Below are 15,250 nucleotides of genomic sequence, written 5' to 3'. Positions count from 1 at the left end.
TGGGTGGAACTCAAGCCAACAGAACAAGTGCAACATTTTTTTCAAGCGAGTAAAGCCTCAACTTTCCTCAAGTTTAAAATATTCTTCCAACGAGTTGTGGAGGAAATAATGAGAAGCTATGATTTTTCTCTGTGATTGGATGAAAAAATTCACGCCCCACTTCCTCGACCAATCAGATGCATACTATGCTTAACCTTTAACTCCCAAGATCTGATTGTAAATTCTCCCCTCTAGCTGCTGCACATTTCCTTCTAAATTAGTTCTGAGAATTTGGTGTCAGATCAAGAAAATCAACTTCTACGCGATAAGTTCAAGTATTATCATTATCTGTTTGCAAGATAGTGTGAGGATATTATAGGAGAAGTTACCTCTCAATCACTTCTGGGAGTTAACGGGTTTAAGCCAGCTGTCGTTTTTACTTTGAATTCCTTCAAAAAATACTCGTTGTCACTGGGTGTTGAAATAATTACACAAACGAACGCAACATGCAAAGAAATAAAACACAATGTTTCAAAATTTATTCCAACAAATACTTTATTTGCTTTTGCAACAAATTTGTTTTAAATACAACAGACAAGGGCATCTGTGGATCCCTCCTTCCTGTTGCTAGGACTTCTTTTCAATAACACAGAGAAAGTATAGACTGCTAGACTCTGCAGTCAAAAGGAGCTTCAATTTTTTTTCTTCATTTCGTTTTTATTTCTCGTCACTGTATCCTGTCATTATGGAAAGGGCCTGCTGAGGCAAGAAAATAGATTCAATTAAAAATAAAAATCCCAGATTTTTGCAAAGTAAATGGCAAGTCTATCTCCTTAATGGAAGGGGTGGGGGGTGTCACTTTTGCTTGATCACTGTCACTTTTGCTCGATAGAGAGGGCTCCATGTACACCTTACCCCATACCCCCCTTCCTGTGTAGGGAACTCTGGTTGGCTTTGATACCACACTGTCTTCTAAACAAGAGTTGCATTGTTTGCTTCAAAGAGAGACTGTAGCTTAAAACATCAACCTTTTAGCATGAAGATAAGGGATGAGGGGTGGGGGGGTGCAGGGTGATCAAGCTGTGCCCTCCATTTGGCAACAAGAATGGCTGTCACTCACCAGGCATGTAGGATACTGACGACGGAGTAGAAGTGGGCACAGCATTAGGTGCCACTGAAGGAATGTAAACATACGGGGCAGGGCCAGGTGTAACTTGTCCCTGAGGGGGAGCGCCAACCTGAGGCTGTCCTGGCATCGGGGAGCTGAAGACAAACTGACCTGACTGTGAAGGGCTGGGCTGCGGCTGACCTTGAGGGGTGCCTGCACTTTGCATGGGTGCACCAGCAACTGAAAAAAAAATTAAAAAACAAATCATAATTTGTGCAGCTTGTCTCAGTCTGTCTCTAATTAAAACTCCCGCTACCTAGTGTTCAAATCTTGAATGAGGACCCACCTATTTTTCCTTGTCTTGCCATGATTAAAAAAACTGTTGTTTCACATCTCTCTTTCATCAAAGAGTACTACTGAATACTGGTTGGTAAAAAAAAATTCTTACCATAAACTGGGACAGGTGTGCCATCCTGGTATGTCTGTGTCATTGGAACAGTACCTGCCCCTGCTGGTGATGACACCTGAGCAAAAGGAAAAAAAATGTTGTGTGAAAATAAGTTCTCTTGTGCTTAAAGGGTAAGTTTCTCAAGAAACTGTGGTACTGCATCAGTGGGCGAGTATCACAGGGTAATTTGGTGTTATCAATTGAGTTGACAATGTAAACTGGCCAATTTGAAGAGTTTCAAAGCGGACGTTTTAAGCATTAGCCCTTTATCAACCCAGTTGATAACACCAAATTACCCTCTTGTGCTTCAGCTTGATGGAAGCAGATATAGTTTCCTATACAATTTCACAATTTCACTCTCATAAGCAATAAATAATATAAATATATTGGTAAAAGGTAACTTATCTGTACTATATAAGTTTGGGTGACAAGAAACAAGATTTGAATCACATTCTATCAAACAGACAACAGTTACTTACAGGAGCAATAAATCGTGCTGGACCGTGTCCTGGAGGAACAACAAACTGCCAAAAAAAAAAATAAATAAATAAATTGTATGACTCAGTTCAAGGATAGTTTCCAAGCTGGATGTATTTAGGAAAGCTTCACCCTTAAACTCCCAAGATCTGACTGTTAATTCTCCCATTTAGCCACTAAACAATTATTCCTTGTAAATTAGTTTCAAGAATTTGGTGTTCGATCAAGACAATGACTTCTACCTAACAAGTTTGAAATTATCCTCAATACCTGTTTGCTAGGTAATGTCTGGATATTACAGGGAAAAAGTTACACTGTTGAAGTTGATCACTTAAGGGAGTTATGAACACAACTTACAAAATGACTTTTTCATGGAATTTCATGGAACAAAATTTAAAATAAATCAAAACAAATCAAAACCACCTTCACTGCCTACCTGTGGTAACATTGGCTGTGGCACCATTCCTGCATGTGGCTGGACGTAAGTGACAGGCTGATGTGGTGGAATTGGACCGTACATTTGCTGAGGAAATCCACCTCCTGGTGTGATAATTGGGCTGCCAGTTGCAGCAGCTGCCGATAAGAAGGCAGGTGGTGATTCCCCTTGGTCACGGCCACCTCCATATGACTGGCTTCGTGGAGCTGTAACAATAAACAATCCATTTCACTGACTATGTTTCACACTTGATGCAACAAAATGTCTCAAAAGAAAATGACAACCAAAAACAGGAAAAAAAACCTAAAACCACTACTAAACATACGTTTATTGAATGGCTGTTTGCTTCTGTAGAATTGAGGTACCACCATCATTGGTTGGGGGTGGGGAGGGAAGGGAGCTCCTGCCACTGGAGCTCTGATGGAAGTTGGTGAGAAAGGTGGTGGGCCCACTGATATGTATTGTTGTGGAGGTGGAGTTGACTTCTGAAGACAAAAATACTATCAGTTTCTTGTTATAGAACAACTTTTGGAAAATTGAAATGTCATCCCATTGCCATGGCACCCAAGCTACCGAGCAAAGTTGCTGAGTAATTAACCTAACCTCAAGTTTAGTTTTGTTAACCCCCAAAATTACTCTTTTTATGTCTCGGTTAAATCAAGAAGTGGAAGTGTCAAATCCTTCCAGCAGAATATGTGTTAAGGCCTATTTACACGGTACGACTTTGTCGCATGCGACAAGCTTACGACAGGCCTACGACATGACTTAGGACAATTTACACGCGCACGACATTTTCACCTACGACATGCCAAAATCGCGTGCAATTCCACTCGTTTCGGCCGCGGTCATTGTTTCAATAGGGAGCTTAATAAGCAAACCACGACGACAACGGCAACGAGAACGTCATCCAACAAAAGGTTTAATGAGCAGAACAATGGCTATGCACGTGCGTTATAAATCTTTGTACATTTCTTTGCCATCCTCTGCAAAACAACAACGTGAAATGACCAAATTCTGCGTCCTGTACGGAACGTGGACGACGACGGCTAATATTTCGTATTTCCATTTGGAATTACACGCCGCCATTGCACATTTAGCTCGAGCACGATTTTAGAGCCATTAACGAACCGAACAGATCTAGACAACTGTGAATTTCGCTCATAAAATATAAATTCATTTTTTACTTGGCGTCGTACCCAGCGTCGTCGTCGTGGTTGCTTAAGCTCCCTAATAATTTGCAAGAGAAGGAAAAGAACCTCTTCCTCGCTCCACAGTGATATAATATTCTCTGTTTCCTCATCTGAGAATGTATTTTTCGCTTTGGAAGCAGTCTTCGACTTTCCGGAGGCGACTTCCTCCGCCATTTTGACGCAAGAAAATTTCACCTTCCTCCCCTACTCAGTAGAAATTTGTCACAAAATACGTCATTTTCTATCAATTTCGGCTACGATTGTCGCAGCGTTTTAAAACATGTTTTAAAATCCTACGACATTTTTCGTGACGTGCACGACAGTCGTAAGCGAGTGGTAGGTTTGATTTACACGATACAATTCGTGTCGTAGGCCTGTCGTAAGCTTGTCGCATGCGACAAAGTCGTACCGTGTAAATAGGCCTTTAAAATCCTACGACATTTTTCGTGACGTGCACGACAGTCGTAAGCGAGTGGTAGGTTTGATTTACACGATACAATTCGTGTCGTAGGCCTGTCGTAAGCTTGTCGCATGCGACAAAGTCGTACCGTGTAAATAGGCCTTAAGGTAAATAGTTCCCTTGTGCAAGCAAATGGCTAATGAAAATAAGTCTACAAGGTCTACGGTTTTGAAGCTTGGTTAATGTGTAGAAAGTTGTGATCACTGATTTTGCCTTTTACACAAAAAATTGGGTGTGGGAATTGAACTAAATTTTTGGAACAGGAAGCGGGAATGGGAACAAACCTATCTTCAAAAGTTGGGTGGTTACCTGAAGGGAAGGGTGGAAGGAAAGAGATGTTGAAGCTTTGAATTGATCAACACATAACTAGTTCTACAATCCTCCTCCTTTAAAAGCTCCTCCCCGTTTGACTGTGGCATTACATTTGCCATTTAGAACAATAATAGAGACGCAATTCATATTCTCTATATACTGTTCTCTATATACATTTCCTGAGGTGCTCACATGGAGAATTTGACAAAGAATCAAGGGACTCTAAAGATGGTGATCATTTCTTCTATTCTTGTGACCTCATTGCATGATTCAGAGGTGATATTGTAAGGAGAAAATAGTTACTTGTCAAATGGTTAACTTACTTGAGCCTTGGGAGTGAATTTGAATTCTTTAGCATATGGATTTAGCTTTGAAGTAGAAAGAATGCTAGAAAGTAAGACATAGCAGGATTAGAAAAACTTGACTTTGAAACAAGAAAAAAACAGGACTACAAAAATCTAAATTTACTTGAGTAAACCTGAAATTTAATTACCTTGCTTCTCCATCTTTTTTCTCTTCTGATTTGGCCACATCTGGAGAAGATGGCGTCCCTGATTCTACGAGAGAGATATGTGAACAGTCAGACATAGAGGGATATTCATTTTCAACCAAAGGTGAGTCCAAAAATGTGTAAGAGACCACCACAATTAACAACATTTCATATTTCTCAAAATCAAAATGTCTTGTACCCGTAAACCAGGTCTACTGTGGATCATCCACCCTTTACCCTTCAACATGAGTTTGCATATTCTCCATACTGTTTACCACACATTTCTTAAGGTGCTGACAAGGAGAATTTGTTTAACAATCAAGATCCTCTTTACTTGATGATCATTTTCTTTATTTCTGTGAACTAAGTGTGTGATTTAAGGGTAATACTGTAGGGAGAAATTACATGCTGGTCACTCTCAAGGGTCGCAGGGTTCAGAGAATTCTGGAGATTCTATCATAAACACATCACTTCTATGCTTGACAAAGTATTCAAGATGCAGGAGAATTTAATTTAAGATTAGCTCTTCCAGTTCCCTAATTGACCATGAACAGCACAGAATAACTTGGATGGAGAAGCTAATGGTTGATCCAGAGTCACTTTGGTCTTTTCCCCTACACCCTTTCAATTACATGTTTTTAAAAAAATACATACCATTGACAGAGGATGTAGTGGTCTTAGTCACTGTAGCCTCAGCCTGATCTGCCTCTTGAGGAACTGTTTGCTGCATATCTTTTGCCTTCTTGGAAGACTTTTCTTTTAGCTATAGAAAACCCAACAAATAAGAGTTGATACAATTAATTTTGGTGATCTGCTTCTTAAGATTTCCATGCTACAATGAGTTTCATTGATACCTGTATCTCAACATTTTCAAACTAGACTGGCATAACTCTGACCTTCCCACTATAATCTGTCACTGTTAAAGGTGATCTCTGGAAAATTTGTAGTTTGAATTCTAAATCTTAAATACATGCAATGTCAAATAAGTTTTTCTGTTTCATTAGATATATACCAATCACATCATTTCATGAGATAAAAAGCTAAACTTACATTGAAGTTGGAATGAAACTCTTTCAGATCTGCAGAATAATAATGATAATAAAAAACACCTTTGTAAAATTTCCTATATCCACAAATGCCCCAAATAATCATAAAAACAAATAAAATGTTTACACCAGGAGAATCTCACAATTTCTTCCTTTACCTTTCACAACTTCAGAATGGTTTGCTTTGGAACCAGAGGCCTGAGTGTCCGTAGAAGCTGTTTGTCCTACGATGGACAATTCCTTTAAGCTTTGACCACCAGAGGAGTGTGTCACAGTGTTTTCACTGTTCACAGTAACAGCACTTACAGGTTTGGCATTTTCCTGAGAAAATAATCAAGCAGAAAACTGTAAATGACTGGGGGGATTTTCTTGATTAATGATGGCCTGTCTGAAAGCTGTTTAACCCCTTTACACTCAAACGTCAGTATGCATACTCTCCACACTTTTCTCTTTACATTTTCTTAGGTGCTGACAAGGAGAATTTCTTTAACAATCAAGAGTTTCTTCAGTTGGTGATCATTTCCTTTATTCTCATGACCTTAGTGTATGATTCAGGGGTTATTTTGTAAAGAGAAATTTGATGCTAGTCATTCTTAGAGGTAAAAGAATTAACAGAAAGTTATTTAAATGTAAACCTTTACATTCAATTAAATTCACCTGTACTGCTGGTGTGTCGGTGTCTGTAGCTTTTCTCTCATCTGATGATTGAGTTGTTTCAGGAGCAGCTAAAGATTGAGGCAAAAGACACTATAATTAAACTTACTATAATCCTCAATGAAAGAAATTTCATTTGTGGATGAAAATCAGGAAAAGCAATGATCTTTGCAGGTAAGCTGGAATTTGAGCAATTGGAAAAACGAATCCTAAAAAATTGAAGGCTTTGACAGGATTTGAACCTGTGCCTCCAAAACACTAGTTGCGTGCTACTACTAACTGAGCTATAGAGCCACATTTTGGCAGAGGGGCACATTTTCTAGGGTTCTCCTTTCCCATGGAGAAATCTCATCATAATTCTGAATGAAAAAAATAAATTTGACCTGTGGAAGAAAATCAGGTAAAGCAGTGATCCCTGTGGGTGGGCTACAATTTAAGTGATTGCAGAAAAGTCCATTGCTTAGTTCAATGGAATAAAAGGTAAAAGTTAAAATGTCTACTGCCAAGATACCTTCTCTTTGTGGCTTTCCTTCTACAGAAGACTGTCCAGGAGACACCTGAGGGGTTCTTGGATCTGCACTTGTGGTTAGAGGTCTCACAACAGCCGCATACATTTCCTCTTCAGTTTTACCACTATCAACTTCTTGCCGGTGCAAGTGCCCTCTGGACTTTAATGCAAATGAAAGCAGAGAAAACCATCCATTAGTTAACCTCAATAGTCAAAATGAAAATACTGTTTGGCATAGAAAAGATTAACCTTTCAATCACAAGATATTGTATTGTTAACTCTTCCCTCTGACTGCTTCACATTTCCTTGTACATAAGTTACAAGAATTTGATGTTAGATCAAGGTCAACTTCCACTATATACATTTCAGTATTCTCATCACCAGTTTGCTGGATATTATAGGAAGAAATTACATGTGAATCACCTCCAGGATTAAAAGGGTTAGTAGAAAAAATAATTACCTGCTCAATTTCCCGAGCAGCTTGTTCCGCTTTGAGCTCCATTTCACCAGTGCTATCCTTTGGAAGTGGTGTTCTAATGAGAATTAAAAGGTAAATAAGCAAGACTTTTGTACTGTTTTGGCTTGAGCTTAAGATGTAAAGCTTTATTTCCCAGTCTTGTGGAAGATTTGCATTTCACTTACGTGTACTCCAACAAATCTTCATTGTATGTTGATTTAACACCAAACTTTTCCTCATTGGTTTTGAACATCTCATCTGCTGACCAGCCATTCTATATTAACCAAAACATTTGATTAACCATCACCATCATCATAAGAATACTTCTAGAAGCTAAGAAATTCTGAGCCATTTCCCACAGTGATGTACACTACCTGAACATCTACATCAACTTCAACATCGCTGCTTGCAAACTGGCTTAGTTTTTGTCCCATGACAAAAATGCTTACAGCCATGACACCATTAACCCAAACTGACAGGAGAGCTCATTGACAAAGCTATGATCCGGTCACAAGAAAATCTAGTAACTGGCTGAGTTCTCAATTCCAAGAGATCAACAATTCTTTCTCCAAAATGTGTGATAAATTCTAAAAATGAAAATTTGCCAGGTTTCTCTCAAATATTATAGACAGTTCTATCATCAAACCCTGGATGATTCGCGCAAAAAGAAGACCAAATAGAGTGGAAACTGGAAAATGATGATTTGAATTCAGAATCTTGCCACAAAAACACGAGTTCAGAGCATCAAGAAATGAGCAAACATAGAACCACTCTATACAGTGGCCATATTGGATGTTTTAAACATGATCAATGATCTAAGTAAAAAAAATGTCTGAAGGAAATTAATCATGCATGACACAAAGAACAGGTACCATTCAACAGCTGGTTTTCAACAATAGCAAAACAAACCAGGAAACACAGCAGCCATTTGGGGAAATGCTTTGAAACAAAACACATTTTAACACCTTTTGTTCCAAATGTCAAAAAAGAAATTGCTCTGAAAACACCTGTACTTTCCATAGAAAAAATCTTCAAGCAATGTATCAATCAACAATTTGTGATTCGTTCACTATGTCAAAAAAAAATCCAAAAATCCATCCAGTTTGAAAAAAAAAATCCCTCATGAATGTAGTTGCTCAAATTCACTTTAATTTCATAGTACAAAAAAAGTATTGCTTCACTGATGCAAAATGTATATACTTAACCCTTCAACCCCTAAGATTAAATTGTGAATTCTCCCCTCTAGCTGCTACACAATTCCTTATAAATTAGTCTTAAGAATTTAGTGTTGGATCAAGATAACAACTTTTACTGGATTAATTTGAGTATTCTCACCACCTGTTTGCTGGATAATGTAAGGATATTTTAGGGAGAAGTTATGTGTTCCACACTTCTGGTAGTTAAAGGGTTGACTAATGTCAAAGTTGTTTACTTAAACAACTAATCAACATTAGCAACTACACTAAAAAGACCCAATTGAAAAAAAATTTATTTACCACTTTCACATTATCTTCCAAGCCTCCTCCAATGTCAGGACCATCTGGAACCCATCTCTGAAGATGAAAGACTACTGTATTACAACACAGAAAAGCATGCCACATTTTGATTAATATAATGCACACCTTCTGGAAATGAGTTACAAGTATTCATGAAATTTCCGGATCAATGCCCACCTACCCCTCCCCTAACCCAAAAACAGTCAATTGATAACAAGTTAGGGTTAATGTTGGATTAGGGGAGGGGTAGGTGGGCAGTTTCCCAGATACTGATATTGATCCAATTTCCTTAGAGCGCTGTGCCCAGAAGAGAGTCAAAGGGAAATAATTTGATTTCATAAGATCTTACATCTAAAATCAAACCTGGGAAAATCCATCTAAAGGCATACATACCTCCAGCTTCCGCTCATTAATTTGACCATTTGTTTGCTTCTGAGCAACATTAGCAATGGCTGCATCTGTAAAAGAATCTGAAAGACAAAAAAGAAATGAGCATGCAAAGGTTCAACTTCTTCTACTTGATTCTACAAGTAGTTTTCCAACACAGACTCTCGTTAGGTGGGTCCGAAGGCACAAAATCAATCAATACTTGCATGCTGGGGAAACTGAATGCAAAGGCATTAAATTCAAATTTTCTTAAGTTCATCATTTTCAATCTGTTTAAAACTCAAAATTCCTCAATCATTCTTCTTCCTTCTGTGTTTATTATTGCCTCTAATTAATATTTTATCTTTTATTCAAGAAATATTTTGTCATCGCCATATTCAAACAATGCCTCAAAAGTTGAGATGTATCTTCTGGAAATCATTTTTTTAATTCATTTGTCTCATATGGGTGTTCCTCACAATTTAACCCTTTAACCCCTAAGAGTGATTAGCACCTAATTTCTCCTTACAATATCCTCCCTGAATCACACATTTAGGTTATGAGAACAAAGGAAATGATCACCAACTAAAGAAGCTCTTGATAGTTAGACAAATTCTCCTTGTCAGCACCTTAGGAAATGTATAGAGCATAGTATGGAGAGTTTGCATACTGATGTTAGAGTGTAAGGAGTTAAAAACTTGTGAACCAGGATTTATGGTTGATGGTGTAAAAAGATTCTCAAAGGTAGTGCAGTCCTGAAAAGAACTGCAACAATCCAAGTGGAACATATCATCAGAGTTATGCCAAGAGCTGAATGACAAACATCTCCTCGCTTGACTCCAGTGACTTCTGCTTGGGTTGTATAAATGTTGGTGACAGTCCTTTTTGTGATTACATTATCCTAGATGATCACACTATACTACTGATTATTGGGTTCAGCCCATTAACCATATCTGTAACTCAGTCATACAAATGTTCTGAAAGGAAGTCTTACCAACTGAGGTGACAATCTCTAGTTCCTCTGTTTTGGTTATATTAACACTCACAATATCTTTCAGAGCAATCATGAGAGTGCTGATAAGACCATCACGGCTGGGTAAAATTCGTTCATCCTTAGAAAAATAATATACATTATTATATCAAGTGGAATTACTGTAGTGAATTGCCTAACTCTTTTAATCCCACATCTGACCAAGACAGTATTTCTCCTTTCAATATCAATACAATATCCAGCAGATAAGTAATGGGAATAAAAAATTATTTCAATTAGGGAATAATAAGTTGATCAAATATCCAATTCTCTGAATTAACATCAAAAGAATTGTATAGCAGACAGAAAGGAGAATTTCCAATAAGATCTTGGCAGTGAAAGGGTTGAGTTGTAGATTGCAGTGTTTTAATGGTACTCTACAAGTCTCCATCAGATCACAATGAAAACTGACTGTAATGGGTGTATTCTTTCATCACTGTGCTCATCGTATCATCATCAACTTTTTTATTTGTGCTGGTGCAAGTTGATCACTTCCATGCAATCCTTCTTGCCACAAATGAATAAAAAGGGGTGTGCTTCTAAAGAAACTGTGGTGCTGTGTCGGTGGGTGGTATATCAATATAATTTAGTTTTATTAACTGAGTCTAAATAAAACTAAAGAGTCATATAAAAGAGTCTAAAGCTGGTGTTTCAAGCATTAGCCCTTCATCAGAGTAGTTCAACTCAGTTGATAAATGAAACTACCTTGTTACCACAGCCATATAATAACAAAACAGGCATTCTATTTTCCAATATATCAGGGCATAATCACCTCAATAACAAGTCCATTGCTTTTCTTTTGCTGCACAAGATGAGCTTCGCCTAAGGAACAGTCGAACTGCAGAAGAGAAAATTTTCTCATTCAAGTTTAAAGAATTTATGATTCTTTGCCAATGCCATGGGAAATTTTTGGAACTATAGGTGCAGATAATTTCTGTTTACCCTTTGACCCCTTAGAGTGACCAGCATAAAATTTCTCCTTACAGTATCACCCTAGAATCACACATTAAGGTCATGAGAATAAAAGAAATGATCACCAACTAAAGAAGAAGCTCTTGATTGTTAAACAAATTCTCCTTGTCAGCACCTTAGGGAATGTACAGAGAACGGTATGATGATGTTGAGGTATAAAGGGTTAATATGATAACCTGAGTTATACATGCATTTTGATTGGCTCATACTTCGGATCTATTGGAGGACAGACACGGATGTGACACTACTATCAACAACAATTTGCTTTTTTTATTGGATAGAACAAACACATTCCCCTTTCCTCTGGGTCTGTGTAGTAATAAATCTTAGAGGACATCAAAGTGTGGTAAGAATATCAGTGACAATCACAGCTGCACCTTGTCTGCCACTTTTTTGTTCTTACCACATTTTTACATAGTCTGTGATAAATTACAGACCCACAGCAATATGAATTCTGTTGAAAACCAACCTTAGAGGAAACGGCTTTGAGGACTCCTTCATAAATATCACCATTCTGAACCTGAACACGAGCTGTCTCACCCTGTACAAAGAGTGAATTGAAGCACAGTTTTAATATTCTTTTCTTTTTCTAGGTGAATGAGAATTACCAGCAAAAAGACAAAGACATTGGAAACATTGCATGAGTTAGGTTAACATATAATCAACCTTTTATTTCCCACGAGTGATCAAAAGAGAATTTCTCTTCACAATAACAGTACAACATCAAGCACACAAGTAATGAGAATAAAGAAAAGTATCAATCAGGGTTTATTAAGTGATCTAATATCACACTATCCTAATTCAGAGATTTTCCAAAAGAATCACACAACTGTTAAGTTGTGCAACTCTCATTCTAAGGTGCATGAATTAAGTAGAAGTTAGATCCAAGTAGGGTAACATCTGTTAAGAAAGAGGGAACCTGATAATTGTACTTGAACCCTTCAACTCCCATGAGTGACCAAAACAGAATTTCTCCTTACAATATCAATACAATATCAACCAAATAAGTGATGAGAATAAAGAAAAATTTCAATTTGAGGATAGTTGATCTAATACTAAATTCTCTGAACATTACAAGAATTATAAGGTTGACTGTGAGGAGAATTACAAATTTGATCTAAAAGTTTAAGGGTTAATCCAGTAAAACACACATGTGGAAATACAAGTACATGCTTACCAAGTTGCTGATAACATAGTAAACCATGAACTTGTTTGCAAAGATGTCTGTGGTATGCCCATTGTCAGACTGAAAAAAAGAATGGAAAGAGGGGATGAGAAATTTCAGAAAGTATACAACATTCAAACTAATAAAAGATACAAGTGAGCAACAATGGCACATATTAAGCAGCTTAGATTGACATCGAATGTAAATTAAAATCTTTAAAAGTTAATAATCCACACGATTGCACAGGAACTATTTTCTCAAACTTACATTGGCAAAGTTAAGCGTCGGAGGCGGAGGACTTGCACTGGAACCTGGTCTGTAACTCTTTTGACCCCTGAAAAAATAAAAAAACCAGACATTAAATATATGTTACCTGCATGAAACACGATATTTAGAGAGCGGGATAAAAATAGATAGTCAGCGACAGATACAACGGAAGAACCACTCCAGGCTATACAAATCTCTGTTTCAACGTGTAAACTTGATCTCTTTCAAATTACTTAACTGAGCCACTGATCTTGAGCAATATTAATCCAAACACGCCGGAAAAAGAAGTAACCCATAGCAGAGAAATTTTTCGGAAATACCATAAACACGAGAACGATATTTTCACATCGGCCAAGAAGCAGAGGGGCATGATAAGAGATGAACAAAATTTCACCAAGGCTGGTTTGGCGTGATCTCGCGTGATATTTTCAACACTATATTGATGTTTGTATGGTTGCACATCTTAAAAATGACAGGGTAAATAGTTGTCATCGAGGAAATACCACAATGAAAATATTCTTGCGAGAGAATGATATGAGTGTATCACAAGGTGGTGTAGTCCACGTTGACGGCAAATGCTTCTCATGTCAAAACTCGGCGTAATTGGGTGGGTCAAGCAAAAACTACAACGGGATATTCAATTAATGATCCTCGCAATGCTACCACACGAAAGCCACACTAATCTTGGGGAATTAAGAATGAAGTTTAAAAAAGAGCCGGTCGATAGTCTTCCGTTTATATAAAATTGCATCACGACTGAAAATTAGACCCTTGACTCGCCGGTACTGAATTAGTTCCTCTTCATCAAACAAAATATGATTGAGCTTAAGGTTTAGATCAGATTGTCAGGACTAACAGACGATAAAAGAATTCCGAGAAAGTTTTTGTAACTCTAAGAATAACTACCTGCCACTGCCTCCACGGCCTTTGCTTCGATGTTTCGGTAAACTCATACTCTAGGAAACTTCGCACTTTATATTCCATGAGTTTCACAGCCACATTTTCGCAGATAAAACGCGTATAGCGTCGACGATTTCAGTGAATCAAGTGGAAACCTAACTCATTGATTGCGACATCAACTCTGGAAAGGTTTCTAAGTAGTCATAAGGAAGCGACCGCTTCTATTTCCTTTCCTTTCATAAAATCCTGCGTGTAATGGAACTAGTTCGCTCCCGCGTTACAATTGCTCGTTTTGTCATAGTAAAGAGAATTTATCACTTAATCAGAGAGGCCAGCAAACTCAATTTTCGTCGCATTATCTAACCTAGCATGATGAAATGCTAAAAGTGAGTCCGTTTTAAAACACTTGAATCACAGAGTTTGATAAACATCGATTTTCAAAAGACAAAAACATCTTAAAAAAATACATTTTGAGATAACATGTGACGGATCTTAGGAAGTGCGAGGCAATGGAACAATCAGGTGACTAATACACCGGGAAGTTTTTTTTTTGTATTTGAAATAACTTCTGTTTTTCAATTTAGTTATCAGATCGCACGAACAGAGCCGCACAATTAAACGACGTGAGCAAAGTACACTTCCTCACACCTCGTGATTATAAATTCTCAATACCATGCACAAGACCTTTCCAATTTTTGATACCTTCCCAGCATGCACTGGGCTCCTATTTGGGAAGAAGGGTCCAGACTCTCCCGTCCGACTTAACTTATTCGGCAATTTATCTCCTACATTTCTTATTACTTATCTTGCTCCAGACATATATATGTATATATAAATGTCTAACGTAGCTGGGCTGATAAGATTCTGCCTTCTAGAGGCCGATAACAAGAGTCACAATGGATAACTGGCAAGAAGGCACGCCAAACTGCTTTCACTTGTCTTCCTTACCAAGCCGCGTAAACATTTTCTCGAACTACGCTATTTACGCTCGTTAGCGCAAAATCAATCGAGAAGAACTAGTTCGCTGGAGACTGTTGTGACTTGTACTTTAATGGGGCCAGGAGTCAAGCAGAGAGGTAAGTCTATTAATATTTGTCAAGAAAGTGGTTTTCCTGTGACAAAAAATTATTGGTTACACTTTTCCAGGCATTTAAATTCTTCAAGAATCACCATAGATAGTCGTGGCTTCTTCCGCCAGATCAGATATTTTGACTTTCTCGTGGCCAGGCATTGCTTTAGAGTTTTTAATAGCTGGTTCTTTCTTGTAAAAACAAAGAATAAGGTTTTTAAGAATACAGAGCATGTGCAAGTCTCGGAAATCTAGAATAGCCGTGTCTTCTGCCATAGGTCTTGATACTTCTGGATTTTTGTGTGTTTTTTTCGGAGCAACTTCAGAATACCCGGCCACTCATTTACATGTCATTGAATAAGAGTAGCGTCTATTGTGTTATGCCTCGATCCTCAAAGCCTCTCGACACATATAAGTGAG

General features: G+C 37.8%; 1 protein-coding gene across 2 annotated transcripts; it reads right to left on the bottom strand.

Annotated features, from left to right (window-relative positions):
- Nucleotides 1–508: 508 nt before the first annotated feature.
- Nucleotides 509–14,031, bottom strand: LOC131773343 (ataxin-2-like protein). 2 transcript variants are annotated; one of them, XM_059089333.2, is made up of 23 exons: nucleotides 13,768–14,031; nucleotides 12,862–12,928; nucleotides 12,607–12,675; nucleotides 11,899–11,970; nucleotides 11,230–11,295; nucleotides 10,422–10,539; nucleotides 9,455–9,531; nucleotides 9,062–9,118; nucleotides 7,751–7,839; nucleotides 7,569–7,641; nucleotides 7,112–7,268; nucleotides 6,604–6,671; nucleotides 6,105–6,267; nucleotides 5,951–5,979; nucleotides 5,555–5,663; nucleotides 4,904–4,967; nucleotides 4,734–4,797; nucleotides 2,774–2,933; nucleotides 2,449–2,654; nucleotides 2,015–2,059; nucleotides 1,536–1,611; nucleotides 1,100–1,327; nucleotides 509–738 (listed from the first exon to the last, which is right to left on the bottom strand). In XM_059089333.2, the coding sequence occupies exons 1-23, from the start codon at nucleotides 13,812–13,814 to the stop codon at nucleotides 707–709; spliced, it is 2,136 nt and encodes a 711-aa protein (XP_058945316.2). In that variant the 5' UTR covers nucleotides 13,815–14,031; the 3' UTR covers nucleotides 509–706. The 2 variants fall into 2 exon arrangements, with proteins under 2 accessions (XP_058945316.2, XP_058945321.2); XM_059089338.2 differs by having other exon boundaries at nucleotides 509–735.
- Between the last annotated feature and the right edge of the window lie 1,219 nt (nucleotides 14,032–15,250).

This window comes from Pocillopora verrucosa, chromosome 2 (genome assembly GCF_036669915.1).
Source record: "Pocillopora verrucosa isolate sample1 chromosome 2, ASM3666991v2, whole genome shotgun sequence".
Taxonomy (NCBI): domain Eukaryota; kingdom Metazoa; phylum Cnidaria; class Anthozoa; order Scleractinia; family Pocilloporidae; genus Pocillopora; species Pocillopora verrucosa.
Note: the sequence above shows the minus strand (reverse complement) of the source record. Positions and strands in the feature narration are given on the sequence as shown.